Source organism: Saccopteryx bilineata, chromosome 10, assembly GCF_036850765.1.
Source record: "Saccopteryx bilineata isolate mSacBil1 chromosome 10, mSacBil1_pri_phased_curated, whole genome shotgun sequence".
Classification (NCBI taxonomy): Eukaryota; Metazoa; Chordata; class Mammalia; order Chiroptera; family Emballonuridae; genus Saccopteryx; species Saccopteryx bilineata.
The window spans coordinates 62132754-62143036 of record NC_089499.1 but is presented as its reverse complement, the minus strand read 5'-3'; the positions used below and the strand labels follow the sequence as shown (position 1 = coordinate 62143036).

At 49.3% G+C, this 10283-nt stretch overlaps 1 protein-coding gene across 3 annotated transcripts in view; it reads left to right on the top strand.

The window, feature by feature from the left end:
• Window positions 1-2044: 2044 nt before the first annotated feature.
• Window positions 2045-10283, top strand: part of IL17RD (interleukin 17 receptor D) — a 64998-nt gene continuing 56759 nt past the window's right edge. For all 3 annotated transcript variants that reach the window (XM_066244527.1, XM_066244526.1, XM_066244525.1), the window contains exon 1: window positions 2045-2302. In XM_066244527.1, coding sequence (XP_066100624.1) covers window positions 2177-2302 — 126 coding nt within the window. In that variant the 5' untranslated portion in view covers window positions 2045-2176. The remainder of the gene's footprint in view (window positions 2303-10283) is intronic.

The following is a 10283-nucleotide window of genomic DNA, read 5'->3' as shown; positions in this document are numbered from 1 at the left end:
TGTGGTTCTCCTATCCACCCCCACCCCACAGTAATGTTTATGGCCTTAGAAACATTCTAAGAAGGGAGGGCCTTTCAGTCCTTGATCCTGAGGTATGTCATTTTAACCATGTTTTAGAGTGGACACTTAGGTCTTTTCTTTCTTATGTCCCTGCACTACTTTAGAAAAGTTGAAGCACTCTCAACGCTGTAGCATGTTTTTGGAAGCTGTCAATGGCCAGCTTGGGCAGTGAGCTATGGGTGGAGGGTAATACAATGGTAGGTGGGTGTGGAGGCTAGAAAGGGAGATGCTTTGTGGGGGCATCCCTGGTGATGGGACCAAAACCCAGGGAGAAATGTTTTCCTCTTCAGTGGCCTCAAGGCTCTCCCTCTATCATAAGGTCTAAGTACGGATCCTTTTCCTGGAGTCAAACTCCACAACAAAGGAAACAATGGAAATGGCCACTAAATACGTGGTCTATCAATCAGAAAAGCCAATTAAGACGGCCATGAGATATTGAGCAGTTTGGCAATTTTAAATGTGAGTTATCAGCAGTTCTGATTCTAGGAATGTATTCTTAGGAAACAGTTGAATCAAAATAAATGTGTGAGGATATTTTTGAATTACTGATTATAACAGAATTCCCTCAGCAGGGGATTGGTTAATAAATTATGGAGTATATCTAGGCTATAATTTCATTTAGATTAAGGAACCTAGGAAACAGGCAGCCTCATGGTTTCTTTAGTGTTTCGCCAACACCCATGTGGTCCTGGGCTCATGTCAGCCCCTTACATTCGTGGTAAAACCCCTGACTTCCCCTGCCGTGGCGATTGGGAATGATCCAGCGAGGAGCTGTTTTGGAGGGGGAGGAGGTGGTGGCCTAGATGAAGGAGGGGGCCGTGAACAAGGGTGAGGTGGCTGGATTCAGGTGCACAGAAACAAGACAAAGCAGTGAGGAGCATTTTGGTGAAAAGTTGCGTGACCTTGGCTCCTCCACTTCTCTCAGCCTCAGCTTTCTCTTCCAGAAATACTGTCCACTTCACAAGGTAAGTTTGACAAGTGTAGAGGTTAGGAGTATTGGTTTTATCAGATGTGAATTTGAATCTCAGGTCTGGCGGGTACCAGCTGTGTGACACTATACAAGTGAATGAGAGATTGTAGCATTTATTGAGTGTTTGCTGTGTGGCTAACCGATAGAATCCTCTCCAGCCTAGAATACTTACTCTTAGTTTTATTCCAGTCTACAGGGGAAGGAGATAGAAGCGTGGAGAGAACAAGTCATTTGTCCGAGGTTCCAACCAGGATTTCTTTCATCACATTATCCTAACTTTCCTGCGCCGAAAACTGGAATAACAATAATACTGACAATTCATCATGCGGTTGAGAGGATTCAAGAAGAGGCCAGGCAAAGAGTAGGTAGGTGCTTATTAAATTATTAAAACTATTATTATTATATTCTTTGCGTTTTCCCGAGTTTTTGAAGGGAGCAGGCATCACTTGCACAAATCCTTTGTATTAAAAAAAAAAGACCTGCCTGACCAGGCGGTGGCGCAGTGGATAGAGCATCGGAGTGGGATACGGAGGACCCAGGTTCGAGACCCCAAGGTCCCCAGTTTGAGCGCAGGCTCATCTGGTTTGAGCAAAAGCTCACCAGGTTGGACCCAAGGTCGCTGGCTCGAGCAAGGGGTTACTCGGTCTGTTGTAGCCCCACAGTCAAGGCACATATGAGAAAGCAATCAATGAACAGCTAAGGTGTCGCAACGAAAAACTGATGATGGATGCTTCTCATCTCTCTCCATTCCTGTCTGTCTGCCCCTATCTATCCCTCTCTCTGTCTCTGTAAAAAAAAAAAAAAAAAAAAAAAAAAAAAGACCTCAGGTGAGGAGGGAAAAACTGCAGCTGCGGTTTACTCGGAGCATGGCCATAGGGACGTGGCCTAGAGAGAAGGGCGGGGCCAAGAGGGAGGGCCAGGCTGGAGGGGCGGGGCCAGAACGGGGGATTGATGCTGGGGCGGGGCAGGGCCGGGAGAGAAGGGGCCGGTCGCGGGTCGGCGGCGCATGCTCGGTGGTGCGGCTCGTTCCAGTGCTGCCGCCGCCGCCGCCGCCGCCGCCGCCGCCAGCGCCACCGCCCACTCGGGGCTGGCTTGCGGCGGGCGGCTGGGGCGCACAGTACGGTTGGGGTGGCCTAGCGCACGGCGATGGCCCCGTGGCTGCAGCTCTGCTCTGTCTTCTTCACTGTCAACGCCTGTCTAAACGGCTCGCAGCTGGCCGTCGCCGCGGGTGGCTCCAGCAGAGCGCGGGGCGCCGACACCTGTGGCTGGAGGGTAAGAGAGGACAGCGAGTTTCTCGCCATCCGCAAAAGCGCGGGGGGACGCGGCGGGCGCGGCGCGCACAGGTGCTCACCGGCGGCGGAGCCCGCGCCGACTTGCTTGCTTCTTACGGAGTCCAGACAAACCTTCCTTCCTCCCTCCCCGGGCGCGCGTCCACCAGCCGGGACCGGGATGAAAGAGGCCGCCTGAACCCCGGCTTTGTGTTGCTAATGAAGCGCAGCCCACGGGCCGGGGTCCTGCTCCCGGAAGGCGGGCGAGAGGGGCGCCCAGCTGCGGTTCGGAGAAGGGCAACCCATCTATTTTTAAAGTTATCGACTTTAAAGAGACAGAGAAAGTAAGGGAAAGAGAGATGGAAGCATTCATTTGTTGTTCCACTTAGTTGTGCATTCTTTGGTGGGCGCCCCATCTTTTGTTCCTGGCCCAGGACCTCCAACGCCTCAGGGCTGCGCGCCCAGGTGCTGGGATCCTTCGAGTTGTCAGGACGTGGGGGCGCTTTCCAAAGCGGGAGTGGGAGTCCCCCCCCCCCACCTCTGGTTCACAGCTCTGCAGAATCTCCGGACTACTTGGGGCGCTAGGGAGGGACGCGCCCCCCTTTCGGACCGCTTTGTTCTTTCTAGGCCCGGTCGTTCTACCCTTCCACCCAACCTGCGACTCCTGACTTGCTGGGAAGTTTTGGTTCCCCGTTCACCCCTTCATCTACGAATGGTCTCACGATGACACTCCCCCCCCTCCCCGCCACGCCCCAACATGAGAATATTTTTCATCGCTAAAGGGAGGCAGGAGTTTGTCATCTCGGTCAGGTGCCCGAGACGAGACTGGAAAGGTGCACCAGACTCCCACCTTGTGCTTGGAGTCCTTTCTCTGTAACTGAACGCTCCGTTGATGCTGTCTGGGCCTAGGGGCTGGGCGCACTAGGACGCTGCCATCCCGGGTCCTTACCAGGATTTCTGGGCTTGGGCCGTCCCAGTAGCTGGGGGCTGGATTCATCTACCCCGTACCTCCCACAGAAGCCAAGGGGGCCCAGCACCATCACACTTCACAGCCCTCGTTAGAGGACAGGGCTTTGTGTTCAGGCAGCCACAGACATGACCTTGGCTCTGCAGTGGGCACCCATAAGCCTCAATTTCTACACCTGGAAAAGGAAAGTAAAGGTGGCTATCCTACTTTCCCCGGTACTGTTGCTCTGAGGGATGGATATGAGGTAGTTTGCTCTGAGCAATGTTGACCCACCTCTTCTGGGGTGCTCTGAAGGGCCTCAGCACGACCAAGGCCTAGGACCTGACACCTTAGGGGCACAGGCTGGTGCCTCCTGCTCCCTTGCCCACATTCTGAGAAACAGTGTGGAAAACCAGGTATGAGCCAGGTATCTGGGATGTCTTTAAAACCAAGAGCTGCGCTATAGACAGCTATAACCTACTGTCTCACAAACCGCATAGTGAATATGAAATCTTCCTATTTGAGTGAAACATCACATTTTCTTACTTTCACCATTTTAGTAAAATATTATTCCTCTGTTTTTATTTAATAAAAATAAATACCAGGTTTGCCTCAGTTATCCGATTAAGACATTTTCCTTAAAGCTATCTCATATGACCTTACCTATTCTCCTCGATTTTTTAGATCTAGACTGATAAGTTGGCCTTTGAACAACTGTAGCAGCGTCACAGGTATTTTATTCCAGGATTTCAGATGACGGCATAGGTGAATTTTCTGTTTTTCTACAAATGCCTAGGTATCTTCATGTGTCAGTGTACAAGCTTGTGAAGGTTTACTGCAGTGGAGAGCAAGCCTGGGTGGTATTGTTCTCTCTGCCTGTAGGAGTGTGTTCTCTTCCCCTACACCTGCACCACCACAGAATTAGTGATGCTCTTCCCCCAGTGGCCTCACATTCATGCTGACCTCTCCCACCATAGTTCCTACTTTGGGGTGACCTCAACAACTTCCACCTTGGCTCTACCAGTCCTTTCCTTGGGTCATTTTCATCCCCTTCTTGAATGAGCAGGGAAGCCTCTGGGCTATCTCCCGAATTCCAGGCTTTTCTCGACCTCATACATGGCTCCTTCCCTCTTGGACATGCCTTTTGGTGCATCTGATGGAGCTACCAATTTTCCCTTACCTAGCTTGCCTACCTGCCTTGCATAGCCATCTTCCCAGCCCTAGCTCCTCCCACCCTGCTTCCTAACTCCTGTGGCATGCTTTTCCCTGACTCTGGGAAGCTGCTTGGCTGAAGACTCAGCTCAGAGGATGCTTCCTCAGAGGAGACCACCCAGAATGCCATTCCCCTTGCTTTGCCTTCTTATGCAGGTCCTTGCACTTTGGTTCTCATCCAGCTACATCATCTGCATTTGTTCACAACTTTGTCTTCAGACTAGTTTCTTTAGGTTGATACTTAACTGCTTCTCAGTGGCCTCAGAGCCTGGAGCCCTATAAATCTCAGCTGAACCCAGTTAGACCCTGAAGCCATCCTGCTAAATCCTGTATTAAGTGATTGATTTTTAGAAGGGAGAGAGATCAGAGCACCAGGCTCCAGTGTCCTCTCCATACCAGGCTTCTTCACATGCTCTTCCTTCTGGTATTCCTTCTCTTTACATACCAACCGCCCCTCTCAGCTCCAGCATCACTTCCTGCGGGAAGCCTTCCCTGTTCCCACCTCCCTAGGTAAGTTTTTCCAGAAGTTGCTCTGTCAGAGGACTGGCCAGTAAGTACTGGCATACAGTGATTTGGGTGTTTGATTCATGTCTGAGTCTCTTACCAGATAGTGGGTATTCATCCCATACATAGATGTTGATCTCAGTTCTGAGGTTGCTTACTATGTAAGCTGGACCTATGTGAAAGTATAAAGGTAGACTGTGTGTCATGCAATAAGGAAAGAGCTTCCTGCGCCAATCCAGGCCACACAGAACCTCAGAGGGGGACAGCAGGGTGAAGTGAGCCCTAAAGTGAGGAGCAGGATCTTGGTGCTGAAGAAGAGCTGAGCGAGTGACCCCCTTGACCTCCAGGAAGCATTTGTTTCAGGAACTGTTGCCCCTGCAGGAGTGTGTATCTTCCCAGGACTTGTAAGGTGACTGCAGCCAGCTCACCCTCCCTTGGCAGCTGTGCTAACACACCCTTTAGGGCTGCTCTCAGAGGAGGCGGCCTGGTTTAAGTGGTCAGATTTCACAACTTCCCCATTATTAGCGGTGCAATTAAGGGGCTGATACCATCTTGAACACAGCTCAGTGTTTTAGAAATGAGTTGTGGGCACACTTCCTCGACTACTTTAAAAAAATCTTTTAAGGCCCTTGCCAGGTAAAGTTGCTCTTTGAGTAATAAATACAGTGTGTCTGTGAAGTCATGGTGCACTTTTGACTGGTCACATGAAAGCAACAAAAGACGATAGAAATGTGAAATCTGCACCAAATAAAAGGAAAACTCTCCCAGTTTCATACCTATTCAGTGTAGTTCGATGTGGGCTCACGCACAGATTTTTTAGGGCTCCTTAGGTAGCTATCCCATTTAGCCTCTACAGACTCGTCACTGACTGATGGCCTACCAGAACGGGTTTCTCCACCAAACTGCCGGTTTTCTTCAACTGCTTATCCCACCGAGTAATGTTATTCCTATGTGGTGGCACTTCGTTACAAACGCACCAATATTCATGTTGCACTTTGGTCACGGATTCAAATTTAGCAAGCCACAGAACACATTGAACTTTCCTCTGTACCGTCCACATCTCGACTGGCATGGCCGTGGGCTGCTCTGTTGTATACACGGTGTTACGTCATCATCTGCACATGCTGCCACATCATCCTACAGAAACTGGGAGGGTTTTCCTTTTATTTGGTGCAGATTTCACATTTCTATCGTCTTTTGTTGCTTTCCTGTGACTGGTCAAAAGTGCACCATGGCCCTGGCCGGTTGGCTTAGTGGTAGAGCGTCGGCCTGGCGTGCAGGAGTCCCGGGTTCGATTCCCGGCCAGGGCACACAGGAGAAGCACCCATCTGCTTCTCCACCCCTCCCCCTCTTCTTCCTCTCTGTCTCTCTCTTCCCCTCCCGCAGCTGAGGCTCTATTGGAGCAAAGATGGCCCGGACGCTGGGGATGGCTCTGTGGCCTCTGCCTCAGGCGCTAGAATGGCTCTGGATGCAACAGAGTGACCCCTCAGAGGGGCAGAACATCGCCCCCTGGTGGGCATGCCGGGTGGATCCTGGTCGGGCGCATGCGGGAGTCTGTCTGACTGCCTCCCCGTTTCCAGCTTTGGAAAAAATGAAGAAAAAAAAAAGTGCACCATGACTTTATGGACGCACTGTATAGTTTTCCCAAGAAGTAACTATTTGAAAAACTGCCAGAGGGGAAGTTTTACATCCTTATTGACACTGGGTCTAAACTCATGCTTTTTGATAGTGGAACGGTTCTGTTTGTGATGGGTAACTTTATATCAATTACTTGTGCTGAAGTTTTCCTCCCTTTTTGTCTTGCTGGGTGTTTGGGAGCCTATTTATGGAAAAAGAATTAGGAGTCTACTTGCATAGGTTTTTATTTAGTGGCTTTTCCTGCACTAGAGGAGGAGGAACATTGCTTACCTTCCTGCCAAAGTGGAGTGCACCTTTCTGGTCTGTTATCCCTGAAACACAATTTCTACCCCCAAAATGTCTGCTCCTCAGAAATCCAGGAAGCTAGAATACTGGCATCATCTTGACAGTGAAGTGCAGGTTTCCCATTTAAGGCAGATACTTCATCTCAAAAGGTAGAAAGGGCCCTGGCCGGTTGGCTCAGTGGTAGAGCGTCAGCCTGGCGTGCAGAGGTTCTGGGTTCAATTCCCGGCCAGGGCACACAGGAGAAGCGCCCATCTGCTTCTCCACCCCTCCCCCTCTCCTTCCTCTCTGTCTCTCTCTGCCCCTCCTGCAGTCTTGGAGCAAAGATGGCCTGGGCGCTGGGGATGGCTCCTTGGCCACGGCCCCAGGCGTTAGAGTGGCTCTGGTCGCAACAGAGCGACGCCCCGGAGGGGCAGAACATCGCCCCCTGGTGGGCAGAGCATCGCCCCCTGGTGGGCGTGCCAGGTGGATCCCGGTCGGGCGCATGCGGGAGTCTGTCTGTCTCTCCCCGTTTCCAGCTTCAGAAAAATACAAAAAAAAAAAAAAAAAAAAAAAGGTAGGAAGGAATAGGGTGGTACTTGAAAAAGAAGTTCCAGCTGGTTAGAATTTGGGTCCCTGATAAAAGTCCAATCCAAGATCTCACCTTGGCTGGGAGCCCAGACATGTTTATTTGATTCTGAATTGGATGCGTTTTCATTCACTTGCAGCTCATGGCGCCCAAGCCTGCATCTGGTCTGCCTGTCCTGTAGTCATGTTGTCCATGTTATACATGCTTTTGTGTCCCTTACAGAATTCCTGGTTAAAAGTGACTCAGCTCTTGTTGACATGTTTTTCAGAAAGACATTTTTTTAAGTGCAATGCTTCTTCCAACTTGTTTTGCAGTGTGATTTGGGAATCCTCTGGCCCTGGTCCATCTCTCTTGAGCAGCCCTCCCTTTTCTCTCCACTCTGCCCTGGAGCCCCTGCAGTGCTAGTTATTAAATTGGGAATACAGCTGGGTGGTGTGACAAGCAACTAAGTGCGGGCTATGGCACTATTTCCTTTCGAACATGATTTGTCTGTGTGAATCCAGAGGCTTCCAGTATTAGGATTACCTTGGAAGCTTGTTAAAATGCAGATTCAAGGCTAATGAGACCAGCATGGGAGTAAGGTGGGGCCCAGGAATTGGCATTTTAACAAGTTCCTCTGATGCCCCCTCTAGGATGAAACCATTGCTTTAGGCTTCCATGATCAGAAGGAAGAGGAGAGAAGCCCCGGTCTAAACATTTAGAGTCAGCATTTGATTGTAAATTATTTCACTGGACTTAGAAAGTGGAGACTTTGTCAGAACCCTGGTCAATAAAGAGGGTCAGATTGCTTGAGGGAGGATGTGGGGAGTCAGCTGGGCAGGGCACCCTGATTTGGGTGGGTGCCTCTGCCCTGGAGTTGAAGAGTAGGCCAGAAGTGAGGGGGACCTACCACTTCCACTGGGTTCCTCCCCAGAACAGCTGGGCTTGTCTGGAAAACATTCTTAGAAAAGAGTAGAATAGGATCCAAATTATATTCTCAGCAGTTCAAACCTTACAGACAGCTTCTCTACAAAGGAAAGAACTGCTAATGCTTTTTCTAAAAAAAAAATAAAAAATTATTGATTGATTTCAGTAAGAGAGGAAGGGAAAGATAGAGAGAAAGAGACAGGAACATGGAGCAAGTCCTGCATGTGCCCTGGTTGGAGATCAAGCCTGCCTGCAGCCTTGGTGCTTCAGAATGGCGCTCTCACCGTCTGAGCTATCTGGCTGGGGCTGCTAATGCTTTTTTGAATATTTTTCATGCATAATTTGGCCTAAAATGTCTGTGTGTCTGTGTGTCTGTGTGTGTGTGTGTGTGTGTGTGTGTGTGTGTGTGTGTTTAAGATTTCAAACCCTCTTTTCCCTCATCAGTTGGTCACTAAACTTTTACGTACTGTGCCCCAGCAGATGTTTGCTGCTGCTGCTGCTGGGGCCATCCCATCAACAATTAATTATCTCTTTCATTCCTCCTCACTGCCTCTCGCATCTGCCTCTGATGGATGGTTTTTTAGGCTTCTGGAAGCTTGGATCCTACCCTCCCCCCTTGATTTTTAAGACTATAGGCTGAGGTGGGGGCTCAGGCAACCCTACAAGTTTCACAAGCTGGGGTGGAGTCAGTGCCCTTGGAGCTGACCTCTCTCCAGCCACCCTAGACTGGCAGCTGAGACCTTTTACATTTTGCATCCTTCCACCCCCATTTGAAGGGTCTCCTGCCTTCAGGAAGCCCAGGGGGGCTGTCTCCAGGCAGCCTGACTTGCCCAGCCAGTGGGAGGCATTGTCCTCCTGGGCAGTGTTTGTCTTTGCTGCTGGCTCATTCTGAATGAGCCTGACACGATTAGGTGACTGATGGCCCCTGCAACACATTGTCTCCTCCAGGGCCCAGGGCCTTTGAAGCTCTTCCCCGTGGGAAGTAAAGAGACTATTTGCTCTATTAAAATGCCTTGGTATTTCCTCTGTTTAACCACAGGCCACTTCCTCTCTGCCACTCTAAACCCCGCAGGGCCACCAGCTGATTGAAAAGACACAAACCCAGGAGTGATCATATCCTATTGAAACAGATAGTCTTACTTCAGATTAAAGCTGGGGAGAGTCTCTAAGAAGAAACCAAATTTAAGGGGGAATCTTTCAGATGGCTCCTTACCTTGCTCAAAAGTTAGCCTGTTGACATAATTCACACTTGAAGTCCTGAATGCATAAATGGGAAATGGGTACTTTTTTTTTTCCTTCAAAGAGGGGAAGCTTAAATTGTAATCAAAGCAGTATGTATTTTATCTGCATATGGCAGATTAAAACGATTTGATCAACTGAATTTCTCATTATGTAAGTTGGAAGCCCTTCAGTGTCTGGGAAGAGCATGCTGTCTGTTCAGAGAAAACCTACTAGGTTTATTCTCTGCTTGCAGATTCCATCTGCTTGGTCTAATGTGCTCAGACGTCCAAGTCAGAAGTTTGTAGCAGAAATAATACCAAGAATATCTCCAGGGAGACTGGCCCTCATCCTTTCCCAAGCAGTAACATAAAAAAAAAGTTTAATTAATAACACCAGGCAGGAAACAAAAAATTGAACAATTAAAAAACTACCTAAATAAGAAAGATTGAAAGTTTGAACTCCATTTGTATCTTGTTTTTACCAAGGGGCCTAACAACGGAATAACTAGTTAGTCTCTGATGGAGACTATTATTTTAGCATTTACACTTCCATTGTTCAAAGTATCCATGATAAAAACGGCTTCCCTCTTCTTTGGATCCTTGTTTGGAAATGTTGGGGGAAGGTGGATGTAGCTAATTAAGGCTACAACATTTAAAGGGGGGATTTAATAGGTACCAGCTGTGCTCAACAAATCACTGGGTGGATGAC